This window comes from Neopsephotus bourkii, unplaced genomic scaffold (genome assembly GCF_033783945.1).
Source record: "Neopsephotus bourkii isolate Nb327-2 ecotype Australia unplaced genomic scaffold, CSIRO-AGI_Nbou_v1 NB_1749, whole genome shotgun sequence".
Lineage (NCBI taxonomy): Eukaryota > Metazoa > Chordata > Aves > Psittaciformes > Psittacidae > Neopsephotus > Neopsephotus bourkii.
The window spans coordinates 4411112-4425354 of NW_026902223.1; the positions used below are offsets into that span (position 1 = coordinate 4411112).

The 14243-nt window shown below is 44.0% G+C and overlaps 1 protein-coding gene across 1 annotated transcript; it reads right to left on the reverse strand.

The window, feature by feature from the left end:
* Positions 1-2171: 2171 nt before the first annotated feature.
* SCPEP1 (serine carboxypeptidase 1) lies at positions 2172-14200 on the reverse strand. The gene is made up of 13 exons (XM_061377408.1): positions 14126-14200; positions 12695-12840; positions 11705-11794; positions 10648-10803; positions 10138-10212; positions 9860-9932; positions 8813-8850; positions 8502-8630; positions 7002-7086; positions 6122-6235; positions 5350-5487; positions 3712-3875; positions 2172-3608 (listed from the first exon to the last, which is right to left on the reverse strand). Exons 1-13 carry the CDS (start codon positions 14175-14177, stop codon positions 3543-3545), a joined length of 1326 nt encoding a protein of 441 aa, XP_061233392.1. The 5' UTR covers positions 14178-14200; the 3' UTR covers positions 2172-3542.
* Between the last annotated feature and the right edge of the window lie 43 nt (positions 14201-14243).

Sequence of the window (14243 nt, forward strand, 5' to 3'; positions counted from 1 at the left end):
AGACATAAAATTGATGAGCATTGCCAAATTCCCTTTGGAAATAGCTTGTGATAGTCACTCTTCCTACAGCAAAAATATTGGACACCAGCTTAATTACATTAGATACAACCACTGTGCCTGCACAGATACCTTTATGGTGGCAAATGGGCACATCTTGTCTCCTGGATTCATCTGCCCACACTAGTCACAACCTCTACTACATAGGAACAGCAGTGAAAGCCAGACCAAAGGTCCCTCTGTCCCATAGCCTCTGTGTACCAGTGATCACAAGGCACAGGTACATACTGGTTTAAGGCACAGCAGATACTTCAAGTGACCCTTTTCCATTGTATCAGCCCAGATCCAGCAAAATAGGAGGAAAAATACATCTGTTTATCATGCAGAGGACAACTTTCAGGTTTCCTTCTTTGGCTTAGAAAACACAGAGTATAGGAAGCCCAAATTGTCCATGCTGAAGAGACAGCGCTCAATTACATTTTTTTTAACACAGATTGTTTCTGTGAGGATTATCCTGAATTGATGGTGAGCAAAGTAAGTCAGTAGCTCTCAGACTACCTATGCAACCAACGCCTGCAACTGCAGAGGATGAAATGCAAACATGGGGCTGGTTTGAGTTGTCCAGCATCTGTAAAAAATGTTATTAACATTTAGAACTATTCATTCAAATAGATTTGCCAAGCAACAGCCCTTATCTGGACAGAACATACTGCATGAAATCAAAATGGACAAAGTATGTCACTGCTAATCAGATACACAGTGGGACTTGAACTCCTTTCAAAGCAACCAATTTCTTACAGCATCTGCTGGACAGGTGGCCTACCTTGTGATGAGCCAGAGCTCTGACGCACAAGTAATTACAAAACCTTTGCTTTTTTGCTGCTTTTTTGTCATTTGCATTTAAATGATCACTATGTAAAAGCTCATCTCCTCAGGTATTTTTATTCTAGCGTGGTTAGATTTAGCCTAGCCCCTAAAACCAACAAATTACTACCTCCAGCCTTCTTGAAGCCATCTTTTTTTTCCTTATAAGCCATCTCTTTGCCAACAGCAAAACCTGCAGAAGCTAAAACAAAGCAGTACAAGAAACAGATGTCTCAGGCCCATCACTGAGGACAAGCTCTAGGCAATGCAAATCCATATCCTATTTAATAAAGAAGCTAAGAACAGCAGTAAATGCTGCTTTCTGGAGATACTGTTTTCTCAATTCTTTCCCTTTATCAAGCCCTATAGAATTAGTTGTTTGGGCATAATGCAAAGTATTGTATACAACAGGTTCTAGTACTTTGAGCCAACTCAAACTGCTGTTGTGGTTTAAATGGGAGAAAACTTGTGGGTTGAGATGGACAGTGTAATAGGTAAAGCAAAAGCCACACACACAACCAAAGCAAAATGAGGAATTCATTCACTGTTTCCCATGGGCAGAAAGGTGTTCAGCCATCTCCAGGACAGCAGAGCTCCATCACATGTAACCATGACTTGGGAAGACAAATGCCATCACTCCCAACATCCCCCCTTCCTTCTTCCAGAGCTTTATAAGCTGAGCATGATGTCTTAGACCTGGAATATCCCTTGGGTTAGTTGTCCTGGCTGTTTCCACTCCCAAATCATTGTGCATCCCCAGGCTCCTCACTGGTGGGGTGAGAGGGTGAAGAAGCCTTGCCACTGCCTAAGCACTGCTCAACAGTAACTAAAACATCCCTGTTATCAACACTGTTTCCAGCACAAATCCAAACCATCACCTATATACTATATACTGTGAAAAAAATGAACTCTATCCCAACCAAAACCAGGCTCATACTTCCTTGCTTGGTGAGCTATTTTGAAATACTCCTAGAATGCAGACATGCAGATTTACACACCTCCCCTTCCTGTTGTTCATCTAGTGTTCAACAAGAGCATACGAACAACTGCTGGTTTGATTCTGCCTGGCCATTCCAGGTGCCCTTCATGCTCTGAAGGGTGCATTCTGTGCATAGGACAGGAGGGCTGCAGTACCCCAGTGCATGTGCTCCTTCTCATGCAATGCAGTCATGGGAGAGAGCACGCATCTGTACCCTTTCCTCTCAAGTGTGTCTGTGTCTGGTCCCATTGGCAGGGGCTTTCCACTGAAAAGCCGAACCAGAAGAGATGTGATTCTGAAGCAGTGAAATCCATGTGATGCCACAGAGAGATGAAGTAGACCTATTTATTGAAAAACATTTTAAAAAAGATAACCTGGATTTGCTCAAGGCCTCGGGAACACAGCTCAAGCAGAGAACACACAGAAAGAAAGCAATTATTAGTTGCCAGTACTCCAGCTGCTGGGTTATTGTGTAGGTGTTTACACTGCAGTATAGCTCAGTCCTGGCTAAGCCAACACGATCTGACATTTCCTGACAGTTTCAGTTGCTGGAGTAATTGAGGGGCTTAGGATTTATTTAGGATTCTGACAGCTGGAACAAGCTGTTGTGCCTCCCATCAGACACCAACAAACATGTCACTTTGTGCTGCACAGCTGAAGTCAGATGATGTCTCAAGTCTCCTCTTGACTGCGTACTATATAAAAATAAATGTTTAAAAATAATAGGTCTGTGCAAGATTTAAAGTTATAGAAAAACATGGATCAAGATATTGGTTCTAGCTTCTACAGCCTACTTTTAAACACTGATACTCTCTTTCAGAATTATGCTGTTATTGCTCAAGTAGGGCTCTCCTTTCTACTCTCCAGGCTTAGCTTTGGTTTTAAGAAGATTCTATGCACTAGGACTCTCTTCCGTGCAAAATGAGTATTAACAAGGCTTCAGCTTCAGTATACAGGAAAGCAGGAATTCCTGCTGGATGTGCTTTAGGTGTTAAGGCAAAGTCTGAGTAACTGTTGCGAAAGAGAATGAAAATAAAACCCAAAAGGTCAGATGAAAAAGGTCAGATCCTCCTCTGGGGGTGGTGGGGGTGTTTTTCCTCTCTCCATAGCACAGGAAGCCTGAAGGATCTTGGATCCTAACTCAGACACCTCAGCAAGATGAGATGGACTGCGATTCCTCTTGGGCAGGTCCTCTACCCTGGCATCTCAATGTCTTCAGCTTGTAATCCAGCCAGGTGATTGAAGCAGAGGTCTCAGGACAAAGGAAGGAACATTCCACAGCTTCATGACACAGGGTAGCTCTCAGACAGGAACAAACAGAAAGTCTGTCAGGACCCAAATCAGTTTTAGTCTTGGTGTATGAACAGAGAAGAGAGCATTCAGGAAAGTGCAGCTTTTTACAAAAGCACATAATACTTCCAATCAAAGGCAAAGGCTCAGAGCTAGTTATGACAGTGTATTTCCCTCTGGAAAGGTCATGATGAACAGCGTGAAGGCAGCAAATCACAGCTTACAGATTCAAAAGCAACAACTCATCCAAGGAATAAAACCACTTTTCCATAAGTACTTGTGCACACTATCAGCAAGATCAGAGAGGCTGCGTCAAACAGCCACTGCTCCTCCTGCACCTTATCGTTCTGGATTCGTGCCTGCCGGAGCTCTGACACTCGGCAGGAAGCCATTCCAGCTGGGCTCCCCTTCCCTAGTTCTCCTGCTGGGTCACCATTCTGACCATTTTCAGTGCCATCTCTCCTTGATCAGACGGTACCTATCACAGAGACGAGAGCACACAGTAAGCAGCGGCTATAAGGAAGCACACAGCAAGCATTTATTCATCTTCAGTTTTCTTGCTGGTAACGTATATTATTTACCATGTGCCCAGCCTTAAGAATCCAGAAGAAAGCAAAATTCTCATAGGCCTTGTGGAAAGCAGCTGTCTCAGTGGATTCTGGAGATACATAGAGCGCCTTCCACCTCTGCTGGCTGAACTGCTTCAGATTAGGCCACTTCAGTTTCCGGATCCATGCCTCCTGCCCTGTTAGAAGTAAGAGATAGACTTGATTACAGATACTGCCATAGCAATTTGTGAGTCCCAGTTCAGGTGATGCTCACTGGATACCAATACTGCAGAGTCAGCAGGAAGTCCGTGTGTGCTCAAATTCTAAACCCAGTTTTGCTGTGCCTGAGGAAATGACCAAGGCTGTGTTCAGAACTAGCTGCAATGAACCAATGGAGGGAGAAGGCTAAAAAGCAAACAGTGAAGATGTAAGTGATATGGACTTATGATGGCACAAGCTGAGCATGTGATTCTTAAAGGCTCTGCACAGCCCTAGCAATTCTGCTTTACTCCTCACACACCTTGAATGTCCTGCCACAGAGAAGGATCAGCCACACCAAGTTCCCTGTCTGGGAATCAGAAGAGACACTGCTTCTCTGTTTGCTGCAGCCACTCATCAAGAAGAGCCTGATAGACAAGGCAGAGGTTAAGAGACCAAAAAGATCAATTCCAGGACACCACTGGAGACAAAGCGTTAGCCTACCTCTGAGCTACTGGGAAAATTTACATGTTAACTGCAGCTCAGTTTTAGCTCAAAATGTGATAAATTGGAGTACCACTAACTGCTAATCTATTCTGACAGCCTAAATACACTGGTTTCTGATTTATTGATTGCTACATTGTTCATGAAGGGCACCTGAATATCTCAGTTGAATATCAGACACAAATGATGCAGCCCTTCACGACACAGAAACATGTGTGTGCAGATTATTTAAATCAGTAAGAAAAGGTGAATGGAAGAGAGCACAGCAGTCTGGCAGCAGGAGGCATTTCAGCAACACTTGGCCTGGCTCCAAACTGCCACTTGATCAAGCCTGCAATCTACAAGCAGCAAGGGACAACAAAGGGCTTTGAGTGGCCAAGATGTGCAGGAGCCTACATACATTACTGCAGGTGTGATCCCTTTTCAACTGCACCCTCCCTGATTAGTTACCAACACCCTTGGTCCATCTCACCTGGCACAGTGCCTCTGCCACAGGCCACTTAGTGAGGGCTGACCTGGATTGTGCTCAAATCTGTAGCCAGATTTATGACCTCTGCCCCAGGAGAACAGGGTTGTCAAGCCACAGAAGAGAGGATAATCTCCATGTGACTAGTCATCTATCCTCATTCTTCATTTATGAATGAGCATACACACATATATATATGTGTCTATCCAGAAGAATTAACTGAATTATGGGCTACCTCCATACTTACAGACTTGACTGAAACAAGCAATTATTGATGTTACAGATCCAATTCCAAACTGTATAATGGAGGTGAAGGAATTGCTTCCCTCAGAGGGATGTAAACAAAACATACTAAGAGCTGCTCATTTATTACTGTAGTATTTTAAGTGCAGCCAGCTGAATAGGACATTTACGCTGGAGAAATCCAGGTACCAATATTACTGACACTGTATATTCTATTTGTCACGTGTTCTGTTCCAAATCTCAGTCAAGAAGTTCCTTACCCATGGTGTCAACAATGAGATCCAGCTGCCCATTATAGACTGTAACATTGACATTGGCTGCCAAAAGCTGATCAACAATATCGATGACAGGTCTCATGAAGTCCTCAGCCATGTTCTCGAAGACCTCTTTGGACTGACCTGGTTGGAACCAGAAAGAAGACAAATTTTAACTGATGAATAATGTCATCTCCTTGCTGGGACAAAAGCAATTGGCTAAGAGTCCTAAACTGCAGTTCATGGCTGCATAAAACAGTCCTAGCCCAAAGTGGCAGCCAGTGATTTCTCAATCTGAGTAACTGAAGAGAACCAGAAAGCAGGCATGCTCCCACTGGAGCTCACAGACAGCAGTGTAGCTTCTGGCTGCTACTATACACATGCAGCATACTGGCATCAAGCCTTTAAGCCTCCTTTGTTTTACACCCTCCCCTCCACACCATGCAGCATTACATGATGCCAGATTTCTGGCACAGAAAAACTGACAAAAATTGCATGAAAGACAGAAAACAGCTGCTGAGATACTGAGGATCTTCTTCCTTCCCTGAATTTTTAGCTGCTTGGCTAAAGACAGATACAAGCAGCAGAATCAGAACCACATCTGCTCCCACCGGCCTGCCCCATCATATATCCATTTCTGAGAGTAAATCTTCTTAGGCCCAAGGATAATGAGAATTGAATGCGACTGCTTACTACAGTGAAGCATCTTCCTACATACTACAATACTGTAAACAGCAATAATGGACTCATTAGATGCACACAGCAGACAGGAAAGTACCTCCCCATTTCACACAGTCAGGTATAATTTTTAGCTTCTTTCTGATGGGTCCGTTCATCAGCTCATTTAGGCTGTCCTTGTGCATATTTCTGACATGGCGCTGGTAAAGTCCCGCTGAAGAAGAGAGAACACACTGGGATTAGTGGCACATTTAACGCAGTCAACCTGCACAGGTAACAACTTTCAGTGCTACAGACATGGCCAAAGTCTTTTCTAATGAAAATACAACACCAGAGAGAGAGATTTGCTTACTTTTACAAGAAGCCATTGATGTCAACCCTTACTTATGTCAGGGGATGATACAGAAGAACCTAATCATCCATTTCTACTTGTAGCTAACACAGCACTTTTCAGGGGACCAGCTTTAGCCTCTTGGTACAGACACAATTTTCCTCTCCTCAAGAGACCTGTTACTTTTAAGCTGCAATGCTTTTAACTGTGCTATTCACCTTCCAGCTGAAGCCAATAGAAAGAGATAAAGCCCTTGAAAGAAATTATGTGTTTTCACATTGATGCATAAGCATCATGGAGGAAGAGAGTCTAATGAGACTATTTATATTGATGAGACATTTTGTGTCCTAGCTTGAAGACAGAAATGAAAGACATTAAGAGGAAGTAACTCCAAGGTCATAAAACTATGTTGCAATTATTCTGACTAATTCCTTGGTGTCATTTGTGTAGGATGTATAGGTGGAGCTGTAATCTATAAGAGGGTTGCTCCACATTCCTATTTATGTAAAGGCAAACAAGTTCTGCTCAGGAGAGTACCAATATCCTCTGGAACAGAAAGCCCAATTTTAAGGATGTGCTAAAACTGAGGCTGTTCCCACTAAGAGCTGAAGGTGAAGCTCAGAAGCTCAAATACATAAAAGCAACTTACTGAGATGGAGATCTCCTTGTTCATTTGATTTCATTTCTGGAACGTCTTTAGTCATGATGTTATAAAAGTTCACATTGTCTGTGTTCTGAAAACACAAGATAATTTCAATAACATGGAAAGAGGTAAGTAAATCTTAAATTAAGGACCCTGTGACCTGCCACTTTACCTACACATCAAGAAGATACTTATGGAACAGCCTGGGCTCTACATTTGCTCTGAGAAGCAGGGGAAAAGATTTCTCAAGTCTGCATTGTTCATGCATGGGCTGTGCCAGAGATGCTGTTTGCTTCTCCTAAACAGATGTGAAACTACAGGAGGCCTTACACCCTGCAAATGACTGCAGATTCTACCACTCATTAGAGAGAGCTGCAACGCCCGATGATGCTTTCAGATGGTCTCTGCCACTAGAGCTAGTCTAGGCTGATGCTGCCTCTTGCTCAACATCCTCCCACCCTACAACCCTGCAAAATCTAAACTGCTTCCTCAAGAACATGATGATAACTATCAGCCACCCTTCTCTTGGAACTGCTGGACAAGTCCAAGAACTGAAGAATGGCAGCTCTGATGCAGACTATAAGCCTGCCTGCATCCAAAGGACAAGTGTGACCAGTTTTGCCATTAGAGAAGTTACCTGTGATTCTTGAAGTCCTGCTTTATTCAGTTTTTAAATAAAACTCAGCTCACATCAGTAACCCTAAAAGAACTGAAGTGCCTGCACCCTGACAGTGACATTGCAATGGGGAGGAGAAGACAAGCAGACTTGAAGAGGAAGGCAAAATGGGAACCACAAGTTTGTTCCAAACCACAAGAAGTGAAACCAGCTACATGCAAGGCAGTACCAGTTCTGAAACGAAACAAATCATTAAAGAAAAAAAGCAAGAAAAGCAGCTTCAGATCAGTGTTCTCATTTGAGGAAGCCAGAGCCTTACTTAAACAAAAACAAAAGGAAGAATGAGATTTTTGGAGCAACTCTTCAACACGAAAAAAAAGAGCGAAGCTTTTAAGCTGGAACTTTCTATGTAACAAGGTAAGTAACCCACAGTAACAGGGCATAACTTGAGGTTCCTTCCCATCCTGTGCACCTATTGTAGTCCTTTAGAGATCTATGATTAATGAAATTTGTGTCTTGCTAGATGCAGTTTTCAATATTCAAAGCAAAGCTTTCAAGGAGACTTAGCTTATGGAAGTTGAAACTGGGTTCTATAGACATCAGTGGGACTAGCTGTATGCTAAAGATTAAGCACCTATGTAAGCGATGCTCCAGGCTGAAACCTTGATGCAATAATGTGAGCCTCTATGTGTCACCCTACCCACTGCCCCTTACAATCTCTCGATGGTGCGCAGCAAACAGCTCTTTTACATCAGCACTGGGATAAAACAAACACTGGTAAAAATGCCTGGAGAATTCATGCCAACCCAATGCTCATAGAAAGACGAAACTGAAATCGTGGCCTCCCCAGGCACCAGTTAGTTACTAATGCTGGTCAAAGAAGATCTCACCTCTTCAATGACACCTTCAGCCTTGCCCCAGAGTTCAGTGGCCAGCCCATATTCATTTTTATTTATTGCATCCATTATTTCTTTGGCGACAGCAGTCACCTCTGCTAGACCATTATCATCAAGGAGAGACTGGAAGACAAACACAAAGGAGGACAGCTTTAATTATAACTCACGTGCATTTCTCACTAATGGTCTCCATGCATTGGAGGTTTTATTCTGGCTAAGACCTAACCTTAAAAATCAACATCCATTTATACTGTTTGGCAGTACAAGTAATCAGGTGTGGACTGAGAGTTGAAGAAGGTACTTACAGTGCTGTAAAGGTAGGGCCCCCAAGACAGGACAGAGTCTAAAGAAACAAAACAAATTTCAAACATTTAAGTTTTTGACATACAATTTCTTTTACTTTTCCTTTTTTTATAGCAAGAATGATTATGACAAGAATATATGGAGATGATTTCATCAGTAAAAAGGTACTGTCAGCTCAGTTTAGCCCAAAGGCTACATGCTGCAGAGCAGGGTCTTTACAAACCCTGAGGACAAACGCATTGCAACACCCTTAACCCCCAAATATTTATCAGTGAAATCTATTTCAAGCAATAGACATGTTCTTACTAAAGTGTTCTCACCCCAACACTGCAGCACATTGCCAGAATATAGGGAAGAGATCTGACAAGTGAATGGGCATTATCTAAACTGACCTGTTCGCAAAAGTTACAGGGGGAATAAAAGGATCTAGTTAATAAATGAAATCTGGTTTATAACAAGTTTGTTTATAAGGGCTCAAGGATCAGCTGATAAGAGACAGACAGGAGTTTGCTTGATATTGTCCCATGCTGTGGGGGCTCTGTGAAGCCTGTCCTTGCTAATCTCACTGAAGGACCAAGAGTCCTTTAATCTGTTTTGTCCTCCACCAGACACACCCCCCCTATCTCTTATGGGTCTGTGAGCACATCAGCTCCTCAGCACAAGGTCTTCTTGTGAAAAGAAAGGAAAAACCTCAGCTCCAACCTTGTAAAACATCTGGTGGCCACATTTTAAATGCAGTTCTCCTACCAAAACACCTCAGGGGCTGCAGAAACGCACAGGGACATTTCACAACCACCCCGTTTCAAATGCAGGTATACTGGCTTTGCTTTCTGACTTTTTGTAGTCTAGATATGCTCTAAAGGTAGATTCTTCAATCACAGCTTGCAATGGTGAAGTATTTCTTTCTGATTTACCAGACTCCCTAGAGGTTTCATTCACTGAAGGCAGAGTGGGCATTTTTGGCTCTAAGTACCCATGGAATGATTAAGAAAAAGCCCAAGAAAAGCAAAGCAACAAACCACCCACAGACTGAGGATTTTTAAACGTACCCAAAGGAGAAATCCATGAGTCTCCAAGAGCAACTCCCATAAAATTGCACTTTATGGTCCCTTTTTGAATAGCCTTGGTGGAAAATAACAAAAACCACAAACAAACAAATCAACTTTTAGTAGATATTTGTGAATCTAGAATCAGTTTTCTGTAAGTGAAAAAAAAAAAAAAGCAGCAGTCTGAATGAGGCGACAGGGACACTGTGTTTCAGGAAAAACAAGTACTTAGAGAACCACATTTTAAAGTGAAAAGCGAACTACATCCTGCAGCTACTCACCCTATGCAGCTCTAATGCAAGGCCAGCAGCCATTTTACCTCCATAGGATTCAGAAAATATGTAAAATGGGATGGTCTGGAGAGAGAGAGAGAAGCCACACAATGAACCCATTGGGCAGAGGGCAGAAGAACCTACAACAGGTCCCCACAGAACCCAGGCATCAGCTGCTCACTCATCACTATCAAACATGAGGTATGTTTCCAATTCTAAACTGCAGGTAAGAGTCCTGTTACATCCTAGGGAGTTACTGGGGCAACTTTTATAGCAGGCACTTCAGTATTTTAGCACTACAAAGAGCCACGATCCTACATGCTTGACAGAAAATAACCCACCACACTGCTTATCTAAGTAGCACCAAATTCAAGACACAGCTTTTGAACTGACTCCCAGCAGATGCACGCTACCTGGGAGCAAACACTGCCCATCTGGAAGTCTCTTCACTAATTCTTTCTGAGATCTGTTTAAAAGCAAGACAAAATACAATTCTAACCAAGAATTCAATTTACTTACCTGGAATTCTGTTCTACATGTGAAGAATTCTCCAAGAAAAACCATCATATCAGAAACTACCACGGAGAGGTTTTTGGCAAACAAGCTACAGTCATCCACGTAACTGAATCCAGTACCCACAGGATTATCCACAAATAAGACACTGGCTGCCTGCAACTACACAAGCAGAAAGAAGGTTTGTATGAAACCTCAGTTCAGCACCAGCAATAACCTTAGTTTTGATGACACAACTGATTAACTGAGCCACTAAATCTTTGCCCCTGAGAGAACTTGCATTAAAACTAGATGAAAGTCCAAAAAAGAATGGAGCAGAACCCTCTGTCAAAATGTGAAACGAGAGAATTTTCTTTTGGGTTGCTGGGCTTTTGTGAAATCACTGTAGCAAATGCTAGAGTTGTATAGTTACAAGTGTACAGATACAGCCAGTAGGTCAGCTACCACTCAAAGCAGGAAGGCTCACAAATAAAGAGGTACAACATCAGGTCTTTCCATTTGCAAGAAAAGCACCCAAAAAATCCCAGTGACCCAAGGGCAGATTACCCACATAACCTAGGGAACCCCAGAGCAATTAAGACTATTGGTAGTTCAGAGCACAAATACATTTCATTAAATAAAATGCCACCTTCTTAGGCAGCTGTAATTTGTTCTCCCTTGAAGGCCATACTGGACTTGTAATTATAAGCCACTGGTTTTACACTGCCAGGAATCTATGACTGTACACAGTGAAGCCATGATCTTAAATAACATCTTTCTAGAATTGCCCTGCTTCCCAGACACCTCCAATTCATAACATCATGGAAGCCCAGACGTGTTCCATAAAATCACATTAACAGGTCTGTTCTTCAGTTCTTAGCAGGGCTATTCCTATAAACCAATTTATTAACCACACTACTGTAAGAAGAAATACTATAGTTGCAGTGAACTTTAAACTTTATTGCCTTTATCAAACTTTTTCTGTGAAATTAACTGTTCTGTGCATTTTTGCATGGCAATCATCTGCTTACGCAAGCTACAGGCATTTGCCATCAGTAATTAGAAGCTGAACTCTCTACTATACCCAGGTTGTGTTTCTTGGTTTCATTTCTCTGTCTAATGGACCGATCTCTTCAAAATTCCCAAATCCACAGCCTGAAGATCCCGGGCCTCCCTGTGGGGAAATACCAAATGACATAAGCTAAAAGGCAGCATGGTATAGATATGACAGACAGGAGAAAAAGAAAAGCAAGCCAATAAGTACAATGACAGATTGTAAATCTAAAAGAAATGGCTTTTGCACTCCATGTTAATTTGCAAAGCAGCAAATTAAATCTCTTCCTCATGGATTTTCAGTATGTGCACACATGCCATTTCTGAAAGAACTTAAAGAGGAGCAATCACCCACTTGTGAAAGCATCTAATAAGTTGCATGCTACATAAGTGCAGCTTTAAAGCCTTTCTCCTTATTCCCTTAATACGGAATGCAAAAGTCATCTCTCTACAGAGGATTGCAAGCCGTTAGTTTCATCAGCATGTGCATTCCACTCTGAAGAAATAAGCCAGAAAGCAAAAGACCAAGTCATCAAGTCATTATATTCAACATTAACTTCTGAAATGTACTGCTGGAGGTGAACATGCAGCACACACCACTGCCTTCCATCAAACTGTGACTGAGTGGGACCAATCTCTAAACAACCAGAGTCTCTCTGACTTGTTTTCATTTAGGAATCTTTCTAGATCTCTGATTATTTTACCTACTCTCTCACTGAACATTGTTCAGACTGTAAGCTCTTCAGGAGGGAAGCTGGGATGCTACAGTATAATTGTAGTGTCTGCCACAAAAAGCACTATTATGGAATAAAAGGTGAGAACAACTTCTGTTTCTGCAATTTATCCGATGGCAGGTGAGCATCTGGGGGCACTCCACGATTGTAGAATGGTATCTTCATTATTTCTACCTCATTCACAAGGGGAATCATTTAGAACTGGACAATTTTGAATCCTGTTTCTGTTGAGCTGCAAGGTATCCATCATAACAGATGTTATTTAAGTGTCTTTCACCAAACCTTACCTGGAGCCACAAGATGAGGGGCAATTCCGTGAAGTCTTTGGTTGGGTTGTTTGCATAGTAGAGCCACCAGAACATGTGGGCCTTGCTTCGAACTTGCACATATCCCCACAGCTCTTTGGGCTCCTGGGGTCGCCTCAGAACTGCACCTGTGGGGGGAATCAGAAGAAGAATCAGCCAGGTTAAAAGGCAGCTTTGGACTTTCCACTGGATTTGTTCCAACACATCACACTGCAGTCCTGGGGGTGATAATTACAAGTGCTTCCATTAAGAAAATAATAGTATAAGGAACCTGACTATAGTTACACCTCCACACACTGAGTTATCACCAGTGAATGAAGTGTGTCATTAAGTGCCTAATTAACAGGGCCTGACGTTGCAGCTGTGGCCAAAACAGCAGCCCAGTGGCCAGGATGATGCTTTCTATCAGGGAAACATTTAAAGTCTTTATGTCCTGGGCCAAAAGCACAGCCCTGCCACACAGGATGGAATAACTCACACCAGGGTCACCCGCACTCTGCCAGGGATCCAGCACTTAGATCCCAGTCTATGGGAAGATCAAATTACTGTAGAGTCCCCAAGGGGAGTAAACGCAGGGCAGGCAGAGAGGTCACTTCTAAATGAACCCAGGATCTAATCCTAAACTCAATTAAGTCAGCAGTCTCACCAACACAAACTGCCAAGCTGTTCTCCGCCTAGGATGTGGGCACTTCTGCAGAAGCAGTCCTTTGAAACCACATCCCTTAATCTTCCCGATCACAACAGCAGTCCCCAAGAGAAACGGAGTTTTCCAAGCCACAGTGGTCAGTCTGTGCTGCTCCATAGGACACAGGCTGGCCATGTTCTATCAGCACGGACACCACCACACTTCCGTTACCAGCCCTCACAGCAGCAGCGACACGAACACGGATGTTCTGCTCCTCACAGCCCCTGACCTGAGGGGTCTCCGAGGTGAAACCCTGCAGCCAGCACCCCTGAGCACCGCAGTAACCTCACACACACGGCTCTCCGTGTCCCTTGCACTGCCAAAGGGAATGGGGTCGAGAAGGGCAGACAACAGCTCGGGATTCAACAGTGATAGGCAGCGCTGCCCTGGTCTGTGGGCATCTTCTCTCACCCAGGTGAATCAACAGGGACACGAATGCCCACATTCCTGAGGCCCCGGGAGCGCAGACCCGGCCAGCCGGGGAGAGGAGGCGACCCCCCAAGAGCACGAAAGCCCCCGATAGAGACGCAGCGACAGCCCGGCCTGCCCCGAGCTCGACCTGCTCCCACCGGGACAGGGCCTTTACGACCCCCTTCACCGCGTCCCGCTCAGGCGCTGCCCAGCGGCGGCCACAGGACCGAACGTGCCATGCCCAGGGGCCGTCGCTCCAGCTGGACACAACCCCCTATCCCGTCCCGTCCCGTCCCGTCCCGTCCCGCAGCCCGTACCTGCCGCCAGCAGCAGCACAGACGCAGCCGTCGCGGCACGCAGCGACCCCATCCCGCCGACCGCTCCTGGCCCCCGCGCGGTCACATGCACCGGGACCGGAGCCCGACCCGCCCTCAC

Excerpts from the sequence above, each read along its gene's own strand:
- SCPEP1 (XM_061377408.1), bottom strand. The coding sequence starts at position 14,177 with ATGGGGTCGCTGCGTGCCGCGACGGCTGCGTCTGTGCTGCTGCTGGCG. Across the intron at positions 11,795-12,694 it reads CCCTCATCTTGTGGCTCCAG|GGAGGCCCGGGATCTTCAGG; the intron begins GTAAGGTTTGGT and ends ATTTCCCCACAG. Across the intron at positions 7,087-8,501 it reads CTGAAGGTGTCATTGAAGAG|AACACAGACAATGTGAACTT; the intron begins GTGAGATCTTCT and ends TTGTGTTTTCAG.